The 21,468-nt window shown below is 42.1% G+C and overlaps 1 protein-coding gene across 2 annotated transcripts in view; it reads left to right on the top strand.

The window, feature by feature from the left end:
• The window catches only part of grin2da (glutamate receptor, ionotropic, N-methyl D-aspartate 2D, a), a 110,444-nt gene extending 91,729 nt beyond the window's left edge, over positions 1-18,715 (top strand). Inside the window, exons 15-20 of one of the 2 annotated variants that reach the window (XM_076051533.1) lie at positions 617-686; positions 1,306-1,423; positions 7,877-7,938; positions 9,082-9,252; positions 11,408-13,229; positions 13,330-13,532. In XM_076051533.1, coding sequence (XP_075907648.1) covers positions 617-686; positions 1,306-1,423; positions 7,877-7,938; positions 9,082-9,252; positions 11,408-13,229; positions 13,330-13,394 — 2,308 coding nt within the window. In that variant the 3' untranslated portion in view covers positions 13,395-13,532. Of the gene's footprint in view, positions 1-616; positions 687-1,305; positions 1,424-7,876; positions 7,939-9,081; positions 9,253-11,407 lie in introns of both variants that reach the window. The other variant, XM_076051532.1, reaches the window with a different exon arrangement.
• Positions 18,716-21,468: the final 2,753 nt, after the last annotated feature.

Below are 21,468 nucleotides of genomic sequence, written 5' to 3'. Positions count from 1 at the left end.
ATTTTCATTCATCTACCCCTCAACAGAGTTGCCCATCCCTGCCTGTTTCTAGAAACGCTCGTTCAAACAGACTCTGTTTAGTTCTCCGTGAAAGCAAGAAGTCTTGTCTGCTTTACTGGTTAATGCTAGCGGATGGAAACAAGTAATTTTTGCTGTTGTTTAATGTCTGAATGCAACATCAAACCCGGGAGATCTCTGATCTCAGCTCAAATATGTGCCATTTAATCAATCAGTGCTAAATTGTAACACAGCTGATAGACAGCCAAATAATTTTTATTGAAGGAATTATATGCCAAAATAATGTGTACGCACAAGGGCTAAATGCTGAATTTCAAAACTAATGTCAAACTGTACAGATGGTAAAACAACCAGCGATGCGGATGCAAACAAATGTTCGTAAAAAAAAAAATATGATCATTTATGAGTGAATCAAATCAAACCATGTCAACTACAAAGTCTCTCTGTTCGTGTTTACCCTGCCACTGCCGCTGCCCCACGTCCAAACTATCCATCAGCTGCCACTGTGTGTGTGAGCGACAAGTCGCTGTCATTTAGCCCCAGGTCGGTGATTTCCATTTCCTTGTTGTAATTTTCCCGCTTTCTTATTTCCCTGCAGGAAACTGGATGCCTTCATTTATGATGCCGCAGTGCTGAACTATATGGCAAGAAAAGACGAGGGCTGCAAGGTAAGAAGCAGGTCTCATTTGGAGCCGCATGCACACTTTGGGCCGTCGCTGAAGCCTCGCTTCGCCTGCAGCGGCTGAAAAACATTGACTGACTGGAGCGTCTCCAGTCTCCGCTGCCACGGAAGGCGCACGTGTGAAATGAGTGTGCCGAATGAGCACATCCGCAACCGCCAATAAATAAATCCAACACGTCCCGCATATTTGTATTTGCCCCTCGCGGCTTGTAGCTAGTTAATATTGTCATTTTTAGGACAGCGCTGCTTTTGATTTATTTATAAGATTGCATTTGATATCGCTCCCAGAGCGAGGGTGAAAATCCTACTGAGTGATCATTCGTAATAAGGTCTGTGGGAGGCCCGAGCTCCCCGCAGCCTCATATAACAGCCACTGCAGCAGTAATTATTACAACTGATGTGAATCTATATTAATTCCTCAGCTGAAACAATTTTCCACACACACACACACACAGCCCCTGGCTGGCCTGCGATGTCTTTAATAGGGCTTAGCAAACTCTTTTGCATGTAGGCGGCGGCGACTGATTTCACTTCCGCACTTCAAACTTATATCGACGTCTGCCTTGCGGTACTCGTGTTCACATGTTTGCATGTATTCCTACCAGGTCATGACCATCGGCTCTGGCAAGGTGTTTGCCACGACGGGCTACGGCATCGCCCTGCACAAGAACTCCCGCTGGAAGCGGCAGCTGGACTTGGCTCTGCTGCAGCTGGTTGGAGACGGTAAGGCAAAGGGCATGATGGGACGGCGAGGGTGGCGAACTGCACATTAAAGGGGCAGGTCGGTCGCTCTTGAGTTCAATGGAAGTACATGTTGAAAAAAGATTATGCTAGTTGTCGTTTTAAGTGGCTTTTCACCAGTGAAATAACAGTCTTTGCCCATGCCAGTCAAGAGCATTGTGTTTTCCTGCAAAGGTTGGTACTGGGACTCGCTACTGAGCGACAGGAGGAGCGTGTCACCACTTCATGGCCAGTCACCATTTACGGTAGCGGAAACTTAGCGGGCCTTGGCGTAGCGGGCCAAATTCACTCGGCTGTAAAGCGAAACAGTAGCCACATTTCCATGACAGTTTTTCTGCAAAATAAAAGCAGTATTTCTAAAATTTCAACAAAGTACAATTGGGATTTGCAGGAGTTTCCACTGAATGGTGTGAAGCGCGTAAGCCGTAATTCTCGTAAAAAAAAATCTCATCCGGCTTGATTTATGAGAATCACGTGACCTGCTGTCCAGAATGGTTGTTATATTTTTCTCTTTGATGACTTGTAAAAAAAACATATTTAGTCTCCTCCCCCATCCAATCATAACACGCCATTTTCACTGGTCAGTGAACTGGTCACGTGACCCCATATGTCACGTCCGCAGACAAGTACATGCGAAAAAAGTGTTTCCATGACTCTTTTGCAATATTCCTCTATATGCATACGTCTGAAAAACCACCTCGGGAGAGCATCAAAACCTTTTAGCCATATTTGAGCGTTTTTTCCAAGTTGAGCTGTTTCCATTACCTTTTTTTTTTGTTGCCATATTTAGGTTTTGCAGAATTCTAGGGGTTCATGGAAACGCAACTACAGTCGTCTGAGGAAAAAAGACCTGAGTTAAATTCCCATCTTGCTCCGTTAATGTAAAATGTGAAAATGCCATCCACTGGTATTAAAAACGGGGAATCCTGCTAATCTTTTCAGCAGCAATCATTGTTTATTCATATTCATAATTCATAGTAGCTTCATTTCCTTCATTCATGCTTTTTTTCAGAGCAGCTTTGAGCATAACTGATGAAACTCCCACGTCTTGATCCATAAAGTATGCAGACAACTAAGGAGTCAATGAAAATGTAAAACCAGTTTGATGAAGCAGATGAGCAAATACACCAATATGTTCCATAAATTGTTTGAAATATTCAGTTATGTCCATTTTTGTGTCAGATTAGCATTCTAGATTTATATCCCCTTTGACCTTTTGTCCCGCTAGTTCATTTGCTACATTTAAATGGATTCCCTGCTCTAAGTGTACTATAAGGTGTTAATCAGGGTTCACAGGTTCATATAACCTGAAACACCTCCAACTATAAAACGTTAAGTGGTTCATGACAGGTAAATTTGTATCCTCTGGCCAGAGGAGACAGCTTACTTGCAGCTCTTCAATTCAAAACATGTTGAAAACACTGAAACATAATAGTAAAAGCTTTGCTTGCTTGTTACATTTAGCTTTACAGTAAAGGTTTGGAATAAATTACATTTTGAGGTCAGGAGCCATTTAAAAAATTGATAAAGGCAATTAGAATATAACCTGCCACCCCCACAAAAATGCTTTCATTTTGTACTCTGACCTTCTTCAAAAGGGCTACATGGCCACTTGAATTTTTTTCAAGTGGGCGCTCCCAGTAATAAATTAAAATATATTTCTATGAATTAGTCCAGTTTCAAAGTGAGACTGGTGAGACGTGTTTTGTAGTGCTTTAAGGCCACGAGAGAAAATCCAACAAGTATATTTGTGTAGTACAGCTCAAATATCCCAGGATTGAGTTGCTACATTTTACATCATTGCCTGTTCCATGTATATCTTTTTTCATGTTATCTTCTCAGACTGAGATTAAGTTCATCAGTAAGGAGTTGTTGTTTTTTTCTTAAGGATTTGTTGTGACCATTGGCTCTCAATACATATGAATAAAGTATCCAGTCTCCAAACAGAGCCAACGCAAAAGTACCAAAACATGCATTCTAACATTTCACCAGTAGGGAACACCAGCAATGGTTGCAAAAAGACGAAAAATTACTGCCCGTCTATACAAAAAGGGGCACTGTTACGTCCTCTGGTGGCGACTAGGGAATGAGGAGAGTCACAATAAAAAGGATTAAACCCAGGAATGAGTTTGCTTGTCTGTGGCGTAGCAGACAAGTGCAACCACAACATTAAAGCGTTGGATGCAAATGTTCTTGAGAAGTTACCAAAAGAATAAAACAGGGACACTCAGCTGTACCTCTTAGGAATGAAGTGTTTTTCCATGATCTTTGCTTTCATTATGGTGTGTGTGTGTGTGTGTGTGTGTATGTGAGTGTGTTTTTGGTGCATCAAGCCTCACTTGAAGCAAATGGTCTTGAAAATGATGGCACTCAGAGCTCGTTGGTAAATGTGCTGACGCAACTGCTGATGTTGCACAGAAGGGCAGCAGTCCAACCACAGCTCTTCTTCGCTCCGCTGCTCCTTTCACTCTCCGTGATAAGTGAGCAAATTCAATCCAACACTGGCAGACAAAAGAATGATTAAAAAAAGGAATGTGTGAATGGTTTTGGCACAGAGAGAGGAGCTGAGCTTAGGCAGGGTTCTCCTTCCCTCGCCACATCCTGGCTGACATGGTTTGGAGTCTTTACTTTTGGCATTCAAGGAACAAATATATACATACAACAAATTTCCCATGGAGAGACTACAAAGTGAGAATCATTTTGTTTTAAGACAGCCGGTAAAGAGAGCCGACAAAGTGTTGAATTTTCAGTTTCATGTTTTTTAGTGAATAATAAAACCCCGTGTAAAACAACGATAACAAATTTAAAAAGATGTGCTTGTACTTTAAGAAGCGGATTGGGTGGAGTGTTTTTAGTCAGGCAACACTTTCACTTTGAATTCTTGCACCTAATCCTGCGCTCTATGCTCTCAAATGTAACCATTTAATGAGTCATAAAAGGTTCTTTTGAGCACTTTTCAGGAACGTGATCATGGAAAGGTTTTGTTGGCATTTAGCTACAGCTAGTGTGTTTTTCACGCTGCTATTTCCTGTTGTCAGTCAGGCGAAGTCGTCACTGACTGTGCTACAGAGCCGCCAACCAGTTTCCATCCCTGGCGGCTGCGTTGGAACCAGTGTTGGGCGCCAGTTGACTGACAGCTGGCACCAATGCTGGCGACTCTGGGGTGCAGAAAGGTTCTAAAACCTACAATCACTTGTTTGATTAACAGGACGACAGGGAAGAAAATCCGGCTTCTGTTGCCAAAGTCACACATGTGAATTTTATTTGTCCCTGTTTGATTTTCAACAGTGTGTTTTTTTTTTGCAGAATATATATATATATATATACATGTCAGATTGAGAGAAAGTTGGCAACATCTGCAATCTGCACATCTGCATTAATATTCCTGGAAAGGCTTTTTATTTTAACACTACCAAACAAAAATATAGTATACCAGTGATCCACACATGGATCTATTGAAAGTCTGTAAAAAGCTCCTTGTGGTGCCTTTTGGAAAGAAAGGAAGCACTAATTTTGAGGGGAGTCTCAGTGTTGAGCTGCCTTCTGGTTATCTGTACCCTTGCCCGCCTGTGTGAAGAAAAAACCTCCCGCTGATACCACATGTTTCAACCTGCTCTTCCTCGTAATGCGCCTTTTACCGCAGCCTTTGCTGCGCCAACTGAGGGAAAGACGGCATTATTTATAATACCATTGGGGGAATTAAATCCTCACAGCTGACCAATGTAAAGCTCTTCAAGGGGGTGCCGAGAAGAATTGAAACGACCGCAGGAATATCCGCAAATCTCCTCTTAACCTTCGGAAACCTACACGAAATACAAATTTAACTCTAAGCCCTGGCGTGCTAACGCCCTCGCAACCCTCACAACCCTTGCGATTGCGCGTCTGTTGCCGTTCAATTGTGCGAGCCGCTCCCTCCCGAGACACGCCGTCTTTTATTTCCCTCCACCAGCCTTCCTGGAACAGGTGAAAAAATGGAAGGCTCTTAAATTCCACCTGTCTATCACGTCTTTGTAGGGGAGATTTCTCCCAAAGAGCAGCTTTATGCGACGCAGACGGCCCGTGATTAACGCGTTTACAGCGAGATAAAAGGAGGGAGAGGCTGGGAGTCGGGACAGGGTGGGAGAAATCTGCCGAGCCGTCGCCGGAACCCAAAGAATTAGATTATTTGAGGGAGCTGTGTACACCCACACACACACACATGCACACACACAAAGAGAGATAGCTGGAAAATGTGTGGTTTGGGTTCTATTTTGCAGGAGTGGGATGAGAGAGTGCTCTGGGGTTGATGGAGTCTAACCCGCTGTAATTCAGCTGTCAAGGAACATTTGAATTCCCTCAATGTGGCCGTTGAGGAAGAGAAACGCAGCATTCAGTCATTTTCCTACCGTATGTTTGCGCTTTCAGTTTGATGTTTTAGTCAACGAGGCCTGAGGACCATGGCAATTAACACGGAGGGTCGATTCATATTGTGACTCCGAACAAAGGGAGCTGGAGTTCCCATCGACTGCGCCGTTAACGGTGGCGGCGCGAGCGCGTCTGTCTTTACAGTGCACGACAGGGTCAGCGCACGTGTCGCCACATTTGGTCCCGCTGTCTTATTCACACACGGCCAAAGCTGTGAGTCCTCTGCTGCTGGTGGCTCTGTGAGTGTGCGTGAGTGTGTGTGTACATGTTTTTCCACAGCTTTAGCAGGGAGGGAAATGTGTTTCTCTGTATCTGCCTCGTGTTTCACAACCTACTAAAGAAACCTGTCTTTCAGGTCCAGTGTGTAATATTTAGCTTGATTTATGATTTTTATATTGGTAAAAGCTTAATATACTGCCCATAAATACATTACTAAAAGTGTATAAACACAGTACAATAAAAGTAACTTGAGTTTCTACCCATAGATAATTTCTTATTCATATGTAAGAATATAGATAGATCAAGGGTCTTGCTCCCAGTTAGCTGCCATTTTCTAAGGAAGCCTGGTGTGGACAATCCAGCCACCTGACAGAGCCTTTCGTAATTAGTTTGAACACTTGCGTCCACAAATAAACCAACGAAGAAGAAGGTGGACGAGGTATCCAGGATTGTGTGTGTAGTTCACTGGAAAGCTCAGGAGAGGGAGGGTCAGAAGGTGAGCACTGCAATCTAAAATATGACCATTGATGTCGCTCTTTCTTTCACAATATCCAAATATTACACACTAAACCTGTAACTTCCTTTGTTCTCCTTCTGATATATTTATCAGAAAATGAATCAATCAACTTTTCTTTGTAGAGCGCTAAGTCCCATCCAAAGGCGTCTCAAAGCGCTTTTGTACAATCAGGAGAAAACTAGCCGAAGTGAAAATCCACTAAAAACCAAACCAACTTTGTGCACAGTGGTCACGTTCCAGTGGGGAGACAAGACAGCGATCTAGTTCTGTTGTCGGGGAAAGAATTTAAAATCTGAACTCACACACACACACAAATAAAACAGCATTGCAAATTGGTTTCAACATATGTATTTTTCCATCTTTTTTTAAAGTGAAACTGTCACTGGTGACAACTGGCGACCGTTCAAGAGAATTGGCGCTGGTTGGTTTCAGGTTTTTTAATAACATTCCAGCCATGATCGACGTGAACGTCATTAATCGCTTGTAAGTGCTGCCTGCTCTTTCATTCAATTATTCATTTCCTTTCGATTCATTTCCATGATCAGACGTCTTTGCCAGCAATCTAATTTACTCCTTCATTCTAACATCAGACAATTGGACTCCCTCCGCCTCATTCCCCGCTGCTTTCTTCTCCTCAGCTTCCCCTCACTTGCCTCGGGGGATGTAGCACCTCTGTTTTGGGCAGCAATCCTTGTTTTTATATAATATCCTAATATCCCACATATACACCCCCTCCAGTGTTGCACTGTTTCAACCTCTTCTTACTAATTGCATTATCTTCATTATTTTTGTTTTATTCCTTGCATAGCAGACATAGATCTTCTTCCTTGGTTCCTTTGTTGCTCTTCTTTTCTACTTTTTTTGCTGTCTTTATTACACAAATGAATTAAAAGATACTCTATATACCCTGTACTTTTAGCAATTAGCTGATGCATCATAAAGGCAGCAACATGGCCAATGTACTGTCTCAGCACAGTACTGAATCTCCATCAGATTTGCCTACCTGATTGGTGACACCACCGTCTGCTGCACAGCCTCAAAATGTGATGTATTAGGATGCCATGTGGAACATGTTGTTACTTTTGTCATATTCGAAACGCACCAAACTCTTCTTTTGTACTAATTTCAAGCTTCAGGTGATAACCGTGTGAGCGAGACTTCAGTCAGACGCTGCAAATGTAAGAATCAGAACAAATGCCCAGGAGCGTCTCACCGCAGGGCGACAAGCCACTCTGGCACTGTTTATTTATACTCAACCTTCTGACCCTCTGTTACCTGCATGTGCTCTCTTCCAGATGAGATTGATATGTTGGAGCGTCTCTGGCTGTCTGGGATCTGTCACAATGACAAGATTGAGGTATGAGAGTTTTCACCTCGGTGCCACATTTCACCTTCAATCAAAATAACTTTAATACCACGCCGAGCAAGTCCTTCACTAAACCGGCCTTTTTACTGGGTTCAGTTTCCTTGTTTTAGTCGCCATCATTGCAACGTATCTCATTCTATTTAACATCATTTTTTTAATCAAAGGTGCTATACGTGAAAGGTGAACTGTATTATTCATTCTTTTAATCATGTACAGCAGAAAGTGATTATTGTTCTCCTGCTCCCCTATAGCTGGCCGTCACTCATACACACATACTTCTGTCTCCTCCACCTCTCTGCCTTTGGAGATTCAACCTCCTACCGACACAATCAGTGCGCAACAATTTGCGACAGATGGACACGTCAAATGGTTGCCTAAATTGTAACTTGCAGAAAAAAATAGAGCGATTAGAAAGTAACATTAAAACCATGTGCTTACTTTGTCACATGACATTCTCCACAGAATGGCAATGATCACATTATATCCCTCTTTGCATGGTGGAGGTTCAGGTAGCTGATTTCTGTAAACCATGTTGTGGTTAAAAAAAAAAAAAAAGATTTTAGCCACTTCGAGGGTTTCTGCGGCTTATCCACTGCCTTTGATCAACATCCTGTTTTGTGAAGAGCGCAATTATTAAGTGCCACTTTCAGTCTTCACTTGGATATCCATAACAAACCTCGGGCACCTGCATGCCTGTGGAATATTAATTTGACCTTGTGAGCTAAAATAAATACAGCTGGGCTGCAGAGGAGAAGGTATTTTGAAAATGAGGTTTGACGTCACTCAGATATTTGATGGTCGATGACGTGTTTTGCTCTTTGTGTCATTGCTCTCAGTACCCAGGTCTAAAATATTACAGATGGCAGCTCTGACGTGCAGGGAAATTGAGGGTTTCATTTTTTTTTTACACGGCTGGTTGTGATGAACTTTTTGTCTTCTGTCTGGGAGACAAATTGGCCCTTGTTAGTGATAAATGCAGTCTCCCTCCCGTCTTGTCTTTGCTTCATCTGCATATGCTTTCAATTGACTGACTGCTTTTGCTTTACTGTCTGCCCTCCTCTCATTCCTTCCTCTATGCTCACTTCCCATTGCTGTTGTTTAATTTAATCATCTCTTCTCTTGCTTGGCTTTTAGGTGATGAGCAGTAAACTTGACATAGACAACATGGCCGGCGTCTTCTACATGCTGCTAGTGGCCATGGGCCTGAGCCTACTCGTGTTTGCCTGGGAGCATTTAGTCTACTGGAAACTACGACACTGTGTGAAGCGTTCAGGGGGAATGGACTTCCTGCTCGCTCTCAGCAGGGTAGGTACCTCCATAATGCAACACAAAATTTGAAAGATATATACCTGCTATGCAAAACTTATTTCTGGGATTCTTTTTCTTTTTAAATCCACGCAAGTATACAAAAGCACATATGCATGGATACATTGTTTATAATACATCTTATGATTGTTCTTTAAAAAAAAAGCTTTCCTGTTTTTGCATGTATTTCATTCAGGCCTAATATATTGGTATTATTTTTGTTTTTCCGGAGGCGTTAGTTCATTTTATGTCAGCAGAAAACATCAAAACAAATTGAAAAAAATCCAAATAAATCATTTACATTTGGAAGCCATATCAACTGATTCCATGACTTAAGATACGTATTCATGCTCAAGCTGTATCCCCTCTGAGGTTGAGCATGCTTTTGGGCACCGCCGAGAGCAGCTGATCAACTGACCTGAGCGAAACAGTATAAAAAACCCCAACAATCATTAAGATGTAGCAGTCTTCATAAAAAAAATGTTTTTCCCATTGCGAATGGAAAACCTACTAATAGGTAAAACACTCATCAGTGGTTGGCCAATAACCTCATTCATGAAAAAAAAATTCATGGTGACCCCCTGTTTTCGCCCAACCAGAGACATCTGACAAGCTTCCCTGTGGACGTGTTTGAGTGCATGTCCCTTCTCTTTATGTGTTCAGCCTATTTTCGCATATGGGCAAACTCTACTCTGATCGATGGATTACTGGATTTTCAGAATTTAAAAAATAAACAAAACACGTCTTCCATGCAAAGGCTGCTCCCAGGACCAAAACCTAAGTTCTGTGGTTGCTTTAAGGCCCCTGCAGCTGGCCCTTTTGACTTGCCTTAACCCAATCAGTGACTCACCGGAGTTTCAATTTCACACTGTGCTGCGCCTCGTGCTCTGGGGATTGTGATAGCATTTCTGCTGCTGGGACTGCTGATTCATATGTCCGGAAGAGCTATTATTACAGTCTCTCCATCAGATATGTGTCCCCGTTGGAAACAGAGATTTACAGGAGGCGCCACACATGTCATTAAGATGTGAAAGATTTTGATGGCATTGTGAATCATTTGCAAATATGAAGAATAATTGTGTCGCTGCATTTTAAATTGCTCTTTTCAGTATTGCTAATTTAGCCCCATCTACCTGCATTTAGATGGAAATACACAAACGCTGGGGGTTGAACATGTGAATAACGTTATCTAACATTTTATTTTGATTATTATTATTATTATTATTATTATTATTATTATTATTATTATTATGTAGGTTAGTTTACTTTTTACTTTTATGCTATAAGATCTTCAGCTCCCAAACAGTTATTTCCAATCACAATCCTTGACATCCCCAGTCAGTTGTGATGATTACGTGTTCTGCTGCATGAAAACTAGTGTTTAGATTAGAAAACTGGGAGAAATTGAAAAGATAAAGGATATTTCAGCACCATTTGTTTTAAGCTTGAAGTCTTGTTCATTCCTTTTTTTTTGTTAAATCTTAACTTACACTATACCTAGTCCAGACTACAAAACTTTAGCCCTGACCTTCAAGCCCTGACACAAGCCTCAGATCTGAAACAAATTGGCAGTGGCTTGACATTTGCAAGGCAGTATTGAAGCTCTGTGTGTGAACTGTTCAAAGCTGCAAGGCACGAGGCTCATCAGTGTGTCCCTGACACCTCCCAGAAAACTAGGATGCTAAATATCTTGTATCCAGCACCAACTTTACAGCCAATGGAAGTGCATATTATGCAGTGAGGAGAGAAACCAAACATAGCAGTTGTCGTCCACAGCAGCTTCTTGAATCCCGTCTTGCCTTGCATCTATTTAAATGGAAGGGTTTTCAATGCATTTAGATTAACTTGGTGGGCTCTTTCTGAGATTTATTTTAGATGGGATGTCAAAAAATATATTGTAATAATCAGCGGCTTTTCATGTGTGTCCCCTTGTTGATCCTAACGACTAAAAGTTTAACCTGAGAAAACTACTTGTGTAACATAAACAGCACAGTCATCTTATCTGACAACTGCCAATGACAGCTGACAAGTGTAGTTCAATGAGGCATTAGTAAGAAATTTTGTATATTTGTAAATTTTGATTTTTTTTTTTTTTTAATTATCACATGAGTGCATCATTTATTTATTTATTGAATTATTTATATTTGTCTTACAGGGAATGTACAGTTGCTGTCAATTTGAGGATGAGACCGACCCAGGAGGAAGCAAAAGCTCTTTGCCCCAATACCACACCATGACGACCATGCCTTCTGGACCCCAACAGCACCTTGTTACAGCTACCATAAATAATACAACTGCTATTGCAATGGTGCAGCAGCAACAGCAGCAAAAGCACCACCAACCGCAGCAACAGGGGCAGACGTATACAACCATGCTACCTGGTTCCCCACCAACCACAGCACATTCAGCAATGGCCCTGGGACCATCAAACAGCCCCTTGTTGGAAGGACCCATGCCCTGCTCCACTTTCTTGCCACGGCATGACCGGAGACTTGCTGTGGTTGATCGCTGGAACAGGCCAAAAACTGAGAAAGTCATGAGTGCAGGTAGCGGTGGAAGTCTTGGAATTGGAGGGATAGCAGGAGGCATCAGTGAACTCCAAGCCCAGCAACAATATCAGCAGAATCTTGGACAACACTGGAACCTACAAGGAGTTGGCGGAGGTGACACTGGACTAGATGAATATAAGCGTTACTATGGTCCTATAGATCCAGAGGGTCTGGGAGCTAACTCAGACCAACAAGCAAGTGGTCCTCAGCAAACTCCCAAAGCTAATTCAAGGGGCCCTAAAGCTCAAGGCATTTCACATCTGCCTCCTAAAGGCCCCCAACAAGTTCCAGGTCACTTACTTACCAAACCACCTGCACCACTCCCATCTTTCCCACGAAGGCCTCCCTTCTGGCGAAGAGGAAGCCTAGTGCAGGCAAGAAGAAAAAGTTCAGGAGGTCCCCTTTATGAAAATATACTTCCTCTGGGAAGGCGAGGAGGTGGGAGGTATGGAGGAGGTGATGGAGTTGGAAGGAGAGGACGACGTCCTCCTCCTCCGCTGCCAGTTCCAATGTCCTCCCCAACTCACACCCCAACTACTCCTTCCTCCCCATGTCGTTTCTACTCCTCCTGTTCCAGTGCCTCCTCCTCCTCCTCTTCTTCAACATCATCCTCATCATCTTCTTCATCCTCTGTTTCGCTGTCTCGGTCCAATTCACCTTCCTCTTGTTCCAGTGACAGCTCCTACAACTCCTCACTGAGCTTTCGGTATCGAGCAGGTGACCATGAGTTTACGGTGGAAGATGATTATGATTCTGACCTGCTGACAGAGGAGTCAAGCCTCCTACTTGGCTCACGAAGGAAGATAAGATCACGTCGTATGTCATCAAGATCATTACCATGTAGCCCACCCCCTCCACCAATTCCGCCCAGAAAACCTCGTCCTCAGAGAGAATATGGCAGAGATAGAACAAGCAATCAATTGGCCCAGTTACAAGAGTGGTGGGCATCATGGGGTGACAGGGAGCGAGGGATAGGCCGATTAGATGGCAGTGTAGGCAAAGAAGAGGCAAAGAGGCACAACAAAGAGAGGGAGCATGAGAGAAAAAGACGGAAGAAAGGACGAAAGAAGAAAAAGAGAGAAGAGCGGGAGAGAGAAAGAGAGCGAAAACGACGTAAAACTAAAAAGAAAAGGAAAAAAGAGGATAAGATAAGAAAAAGAGAGAGAAAGAGGTCAGACTTGGATGGGGCAGATGCTGACAAAAGAGAGGAACCCAAGTCAGGGACCCCAGACTACCCTCTATACCCACACCTGCGACGAGAGTCTTTTCGTAAAAAGAGTGAAAGCTCAATCAGAAGCTACGGTTGGAACATCCCAGGTGATGATGACAGGAAGGAAAGAGAAGAAAAAGAGAGGGATGACGGAGAAGACAGAGGAAAGGAGAGACCCCACAGGCGAAGAAACAGCAAGCATTATCAAAGCTCATGCAGTAAGCCTTCTTCTTCTGTCAAATTCTGGGGAGGCATTAACCCATGTTCTGATACCATTCCTTCTGCCTTTCTGCCCTTGTTGCCTGTCTCTTCTAAAAGGAGGAAGAGTAAAAGTTCAGACAAGGATGATGTCGGAATGGAAGGAGAGAGGAGGCCATTACTAGGACGGAACGGGAGAGGTGAAATGCACTCCAAAGAGGGGTTGTCTTTCCACGAATGGGAGTCCGAAGTTGAGCGTGAAGAAGATTCTGAGCTTGAGAGAAGAAAAGCAGAGCGTGGGAAAAGGCATGGTGGTGGAAGGACAGTATCTGATGACGAGCGGGAATGTGATAAGGTTGTTGGGATTTATTCTGATGATGATGGTTCATCGGGAGAGTTTGGAAAGTTTGAGAGATACTGGGAGGGTCATGAAGGTAGGGCAGTTGGAGGAATTGGAGGTGGAGGCTGGTTTTTTAGCACTTACCCTTCAAGGGATAAAGTTGGCAGCGTCGACAGCAGAGATGACCTGTTCCTGGAGCGAGGAGACAGGTGGGGAACAGCAGAAAGTGGATGGGGGTCTAGTGGGGCTGGAGGTGGAAGAGGGGATCGAGAAGAGAGAGGTTGGGGATCAGGGACACACTGGCCTCCACCTTCTCTCACACCACCGCCGCCCCGACGATACTGGTCAGTGGACAAACTCCACATACAGGATGAGAAGAAGAGTAAACGCAAGTCAAAAGAAAAAGGAAGAGGGTATACGGCTTATTCATCCTGTCATTCTCCAAGACACCATTCACACTGCCATTCCTCCAAATGGGCCCGCATTACCTCTCAAAGCCAAGAAGAGCTGTACGAACACTGCCAGAGCTTTGGTGGTCCACACAAATCTAAACATGACTCTTCATCTTCCTCAAAGCCTGATCGTTCACAGAATCCATCTAAATCGGGCAGCCAGTCAAACCTCAGCCTTCAGCAGCGGGCCCAGAGAACAGATAGGGATCGAGGAAGGCAATCCTCTCCACCTCCCGCCCTAATACCCAATTTGCCACCTCCAGTACCTGCCCTTCCAGCTCCACCGTCATCATCTCACCCTGTCCACGCACCTCCCCCTGCCTCCTCTTCTTCTGTGTCCTCTCCTTCTGTGGTTTCATCCACTCCAGGAGCACCCCAACCCTCCTCCATGGCCTCGGCAAGTGCCAAACTACAGTACCAGAGATTGCGCTCTGTACCTCAGCCCCAGAGGTTTCCTCAGTCTCCTCACCTACCCCTCAAAGCCAAGAGCCTTTGCTCACGAAGGGGTTCAGCCCATTTTTCCAGTGTGGAAAGTGAAGTCTGATGCTCAACATTGTATCAAAAAGTCATGAGAGCCTTGCGCATGGCTGAACAGGTGATGGGAATTTGATTCTGCCTTTAGCTAGGATGGTACAATATACTCACTGAGCCCTTTCTTAAAGTTCTGCACAAATAAAACAAAAAGCCAAACAAACTTACTGTTGAATATCAGAGAAAACCAGAGCATTTTGTTTCTTTTCTTCCTCAGTATGTGAAAGAACACAACCACAGCAACAATTTACTTTCTGAACTTGGTTAACAACACTGAAGAAAATTAGACATTTCAAACATAACAACAGAAGAAGACTCTTTGCTATGGACAGTGAAGGGCTTTGGATGTTGAAGCAGTGAAGTCTGTTTGTATTTAGATGATTCTTAAAGCTTACTGAGGGCTCAGGAACTTTGTAGTACTGTATACCTGATGCCCTCAGAAGCCTTTAATGCTGACCGTGTTTTTATTTTTTCCCTTGAACCAGTTGCTCACCCCTTCTTGTTCCTTAGCAAACTGTTTACACCCCCGCAGAACTGTGATGCCCTGTGAGGCACATTTGTTGTGTATGATCATGTTTGGAGGGAGAGAAGGGGTAGGAACCCTCTTTGTTTTATCCATGCAGAAAGTTATTTATCGTCCTCGCCAACTTACTTGTTTCACTTCTGACGCTCTTTTCAAATCTTTTTTTCTTTTTAAATCTCCACACTTTTTCACGTTTTCTTCACAACCCTGTCCCGTCGCCCCTCTTGGCTCCTCTTCTTGATGTGATTATTCCGTGTCTGTGCTTTACTGTGTTTGTATTCTTGACAACAGGGTAAGTCAACTGTGACTGATATTCTACTGGCTAAATGAAAAGCTGAGTGCCAAATTTAGGTAACGCTTAACATCATTCTGTACGTTAGCTGCTGTGTTTCTTTTTATCCTGCACCGTATTCTTTCATCTCCCAAACATATGCGTACATGCAAACACAGACAGATACACACCTTTCGCACATCGCCGACTCATCTATTATCTTTCCTGAGCAATACATTATTTACCCTTTGTTAATGTTTCAGTGTTACACTTGGAAAACCTTTAAGTTATACCTGTGATGTTGTTGTTCTGTGTTATTAGTGGTGTGCTTATTGATCAAAACATGTATCAAGTCCAATACAATGTAAACATTGTGCCGTTCTACTCAAGCTGCACATGATACATTCTGTCAATTACCTGACCCCAGCAAGGGGGCAATGTCTTTTCCTTTGCTGTATTTGACTGAATGTAAAGTCAGCCACCAAAAAGTGTGCTGCAGTAAGAATTTAGACACCCGGTAAAGGAAACTGTAGTCTTTTCAAAAATATAAAATGCAATGAAAAAGGTTTTCTCACTGTAGCTGACTTACTGCATTTACTTCTTGTGGTGAAGTATAGTTATTAGATCTAAATTAAATCCTAACATTTGTTTTTCTTACAAATCCAGAGTCAATTAATCCAGGTTTATAGATACTTATGTTGATAAAGGTAAAAATCATTGCAGGTGAAAACGCCACGCTAATTGCTCCTGATGCTGCCAAGATTAGAACAGACACCGAAGACTTCGACAGGTGTGAAATAATATCTAGTGCAAGTGCCGTTTTGATGTCAAACAGTTTGTGCCTACGATGGATGCTGGTTCACGGCTCAAGCAGTCTGGAAGTGCTGAATCTGAGCATTATGAAATATCTGAATTTGTTTAGTGTATGGCCAAACGGTACCTCCTGAGCATCTGTGTTTTGAAAAAGATCTGACGCTGTAAAAGTGAAACCAAGAGCTTTTTAATCCATGACAGAGCTTACACCAGCAGTTACGTGTAGATGTCAAGCACTTAGATTTTCAATTGACATCCATTATTTCTCTCAATCTGAATTTAGCGTCATGAAATGGACATTGGCACAGTTTAAATGAAAGAGCCACCTTTAAATACCAAACAATGCGTGGGCTCTCTTTCCCCAATACTCTGGTCAGCTCTTCCTGTTTGCCTGAACTGCATCTGAGCCATATCTTACTTCAGTGGAAAATAAGAAAATTTGCATTTTACCATTAAGTTATTGTGAAGAGTTTTTTGTTTTGCCTTTCAAAATCTCTTTTTCTCTCTCTCTTTCCATATATATATGTATTTACACACATATATGGGTGTGTGTGTCTGTGTGGCGGTGGGTAGCATTAGAGGCAAATGTTTAGCAATCTTGATATCTGAGATATTGTTTCTCATATTCTTTCATCGCAGTTGTATTAACAGTCGTAAGCATTACATGCTTAAAACACTCCAATGTTCCTACTCCAGAGAAAAATAGTTTGTTGAAAATATTTTTGGACTGATCCCATTATCATATGTGACAGGCAGTTGGGTTCTCTGCTTATTGCCATCAGTTATGACCTATGAGTTTAAATGACACCAGGAAACATTAAATAGCTGCTTCAATAGCAGCTCAAGTCCATGCTTAAATAGTATGGGACCCTTATTTTCAACATAGTAAAATTGGAGATGAATTAATCTAAACAGGCCAATTCTCTCTGTGCGTGTGTTGATCATCTTGCCTCGACACCGCAGCATTTATGAACTAGTGTCGTGTTGCCGCAGTGCAGCAGCTGCTAGCTGTGTAAGCTTGAGTGTTTCATCAAATAAATGAGCCACAAGTCTTTTCTTCTCTTCCCTTCCCTCTTTCTCCTCATGTCTATTCACTGTGTTGGTGGCTGTCTGCTATTGTTAAGCTGGTCTGTTATTATTTATTTTTATTAAAAAAAAAAAATAAGAAGAGTATCTGTGGATATATTTATTTCATCTAAAAGAGACTGCAAATCTAAATATATATGATAGTATATTTCAAGGCGCTTTAAAAAAAAAAATCTATGTATATTTGTTTGTCGACTAAATTTTTCTCTATTTATCTCAATGGATGTGTTTTCTGTCTGTTGTCTGTCTCGTCTCAAACCTCTCGCCCTGCTCCTAAACCCCAGCGAAAACAGAGACCAGTATGTAACTGTGTTTTTGCTTACTTAAGACCAACTATCCGCCTCCATTAGCTATATACTGTAGCTAACACTGTAAGTTCAACAAAGTGACAATGTGAAAGGGTGTGCGAGTGTCTTATGACCAAGTCACTGTAGCAGTGGCGGCATGTGTTTGTCTACCCAGAGGGGCCTTTATCTTTGGTTTGGGCTACAGTTTAAGACTAATTAAATCTTTTATCGACACAGCAGCTTTTACCAACTTGTTGGGGGGTCATGTTCTCGACCCCGTTGCAAGTTCACACCAGACCCTGTAGTTTATACCACAGCGCAGAGTAAGGTGACCTCTTTCAAACATGATGTAGCGAGCAGCACAGGCTTTTTCTCTTCTTTTTACTTTTTACTTCTTTTTTTTTTTTGCATCTTTTAGTAGCTGTATTACTATTTAAACATGCACAGCTACCCCTGCCAATCAATCTTTACAGTATATATAAGGACTTTGATATACGTACATAATGTGTTGTATTTTGCCGAGCTGCTGTGCTGTAAAACAGATGCCAGTCAGTTTAGAAAAGGAATTGTACACAACATGCTTTTTTCCCCCTTGATTTTACAAAAATAGTTAAGATAATATGACACGTCAGGGGGAGGCTACATCTGCCTGCGAGGGTGGTTTCCACTCTGGCCAAAAATGGGCTTACTTTTGATAGGAACACGATATGAATCTTTTTTTCTTTACAAAAAAAAAAAAAAAAAAAAAGTGGATTGGCCTAATTCACAGTGAAAGTACTCCATAAAGCTGCTACAAGAGTACTTAAATATGCTTACAGTATGTATCATTTTATTGTTTTACAAATTATAAAGCATTTACTGGCCACAAGCTGCCAGCAAGCCCAATTTTAGCCTCAGTAGAGACACTCTTGCAGTTTCTGCCTGTATACCTTTGAACAACGTCTCAAGGCCTTGTATTAATACTACTGTATTGACTGAGTTGACAACTGGTTGTGCCACACTTTATTGTCAAACCTCACATGCTCGCACACACGCCTAAACCCACACCTAACTGTCCCAGAAAATACTCACAACATAACATCATCAACGTACACGCACACACAGAAACGGTGGTGAGGTGCAAGTGGGGACTTTGACAATATTGTGAAGTACTTCAAGCAGGACGGAAGTAAAAGATGATTTTAATAAAGAACTGACAAAATAGACTGTGTTTTTTTTTTTTTGTTTTGTTATGTTTGTCTGGTCTGGGTGTTTTTTGTTTGTTTGTTTGTTTTTTGCTTTATTTCAGTCACAGGTGACTACATCACGCAATTTAAGCACATTATCTAAACAAAATACAACGATTGAAGATAATCCAGACAGTTTTCATCCCTTTTCGAGCAAACTCAGCAGGAGACCAGGGCTTAGACCGATACATGTACTTTATCCCCCTCCTCTTTCACTCCCGCGCTTCTTTAAACACACCACTGCCACATGATAAAGCACTTAAACCGCAGGAGGTATCCATTAATACTAGGGCCACCTGATTTTGAAGTGTCAGAATCAGATGGGCTGCTCAGTAGTTCAAAGATGATGACTGCTGGTGAGCTTTTGCCACAGAGTACACACACTCTGTAAAAGGCCAGCCCCAATGTATCCATGCATGCTCTTTGTTTAATGTCCTCCCATCATGTCCCTCCTGGGATGGGTACCTGCTTTCATGTGCATTAAACCTTGGAGCTCTATCTACTTTCTCATGTGAATAAGCGGTATCATGTTCATCGGAATGAGGCTTTACTCCCCTTCCCCCCTTGGTGTCACCTTTACAAGGCAGTTAAAGCCATTATGTATAGATTGAATTCACAGCTGACCTTAAGTTTCGTGACTAACACGCGCGCACCTTTTTCTCACCCTTTCTCCATCAGATGACCTTGGCTACCACCATCATTAGGTTTTGGTGAAGCTTTGGTCAGAGCACTATGAGAAGTGAAAGCAAAAGTAAAGCTAATGTGTAAGCTTTGAATTATATGTGGTCTCGTTTGAGGTGAGGTTTAGATTTCATGGATACACATAACTGAACTGGAGGATAGAGTCCCTCTGTTTTTCTTCAGGCCTTGTCAACCAAAAGGGTTATTATGGAAGTGCATTGCTGCAGTGCATTGCTGCTCAGTATCACGTTATAATGTGAAACTATAACGTTATTTCAAGATAATTTCCACAAAATTTTGTGAAAGTTTTGCATTATAATAAATAAATATAATAATGATCAGTGAAACTATGATGTTATTCCGTGATAATTTTCACGTTATAACATGATACTGAGCCCTGTTTTTTCTGGTGTGGCATGTGCTTCTGTTGTAATTAGAACAGATCACGGGCTAAGTATTGTATTTGAAGAAAGTTCTTTGAATAGCATTTTGTGGGTTCCTTTTCAATCAACTCTACCAGACGCAGTGCATTTACGTGACAATTATCACAAAATAACGTGATGGTTTCACATTTTTACGTGAAAAATTTCACGTTGTAACGTGAGACTTTCACAAAATAACGTGAAAATTATCACAAAACAACGTGATAGTTTTACGTTATAATGTGATACTGAGCCCTGTTTTGTATTTGCTAGGTTGGCAGCAATGCACTTGCATTGGTTATCACTTCACACAGGTCAACCATTACTGTGAATAAAATTGTCAGACGTGCCTTTTGTGCATTTTATTTTGAAATCTCTGAAGTGAGTGAGCTGAACATTACCTCCAGGAAAAATACAGTACACTGATGATTAAAGGATTCAAGCTTTACAAGCTGGCTTGCTTATAAAGAGAAAAATAACAAGGAATGACTTACGATTTCTGCACTGGAAAAGTTCACAGATGAATCGTTCCAAGCATAACTAGAATCAAATCTGATGTTATGCTTTGACTGACAAAGGATATACTCTGTGCTATGCCCAGTGTGCTGCAGAGTTCATTAAATCCCAGCAATGTTTGTGATGATGGTCTGATGTGTTCTCTTTCATCATGCCAACACCATAATTGTGGCCGTAACAATAAACTGATGTTAAAACACCACATGTGACACGTTTTCAAATGTGCTTTTGCCCTGCATCCCCAAAGGGCCCAATAAACTGCTATCTTCTCCTAATAGGTGCAATAAGAGTAACGGCTCACTTATTATCGTTTGATGACAAAAGCCTATGTTAAATTATAATTCTGCCAGCCACCAGCTGTTGGATGAGAATGTAGGCATTAGACTTTTGTTTCTCTTTATTTTCTGTGCACATCCTCGCAAACACTCATGATTTAAGTCAGCGTGCCCTTTGGTTTCAAGCCGTTTCCAATCAATGCAGTGCCTTCCCTTCATTGTACCCGTGTACAATCACACACAGAGGAAGAACTTTTCCTTATAAATGATGTACCTTCATGAGGCTAAACCCCGATGTGCTTGATAAACTTCTGCCTTCCCTTAGTCGGTGCAATCACACCAACTCTTCCGAGATCATTTTATGAACGCACTGTTGCTTTCACAGCTCTTTGCTAATGTGGCCCTATCATTAAATATGCACCTATAGATTCACCATCTAATGCCCTTTCCCCCAGAAGTGCTGTTACACTAATGACTGTGGGTTGTACCTCTGGTGTGTGATTGGAAGTAGAGATAGAGATCTATACATACAAACTTTCATATACTCTAAAACTTTAAAGCTAACCAGTGAACACCCACAACACAGAATTATGCAACAATGGGACTCTGGTTGGTTTTATTCATCCACAGTCAGTGGAAATAAAACAAAGCACTTACGCATTTCAGTAGTGTTCTGTTTTGGATTCATGTTCGACACTGATAGTGCTCCCCTTGGAAACACGACATTGTAAGAGTTCTGTTAACAAAAGCTGACTCTTGGGATTTAGTGTTGTGTCCAACCTAATTTTACAGCATTCATTTGGGGAGCATGTTTCATGCTATTTGCGTGTGTTTGC

This window comes from Nelusetta ayraudi, unplaced genomic scaffold, assembly GCF_046127955.1.
Source record: "Nelusetta ayraudi isolate G7.1 ecotype Tasmania unplaced genomic scaffold, CSIRO-AGI_Nayr_v1 ptg000135l, whole genome shotgun sequence".
Lineage (NCBI taxonomy): Eukaryota > Metazoa > Chordata > Actinopteri > Tetraodontiformes > Monacanthidae > Nelusetta > Nelusetta ayraudi.
The sequence above is the reverse complement of the archived record's forward strand: the minus strand, read 5'-3'. Positions and strand labels throughout refer to the sequence as shown.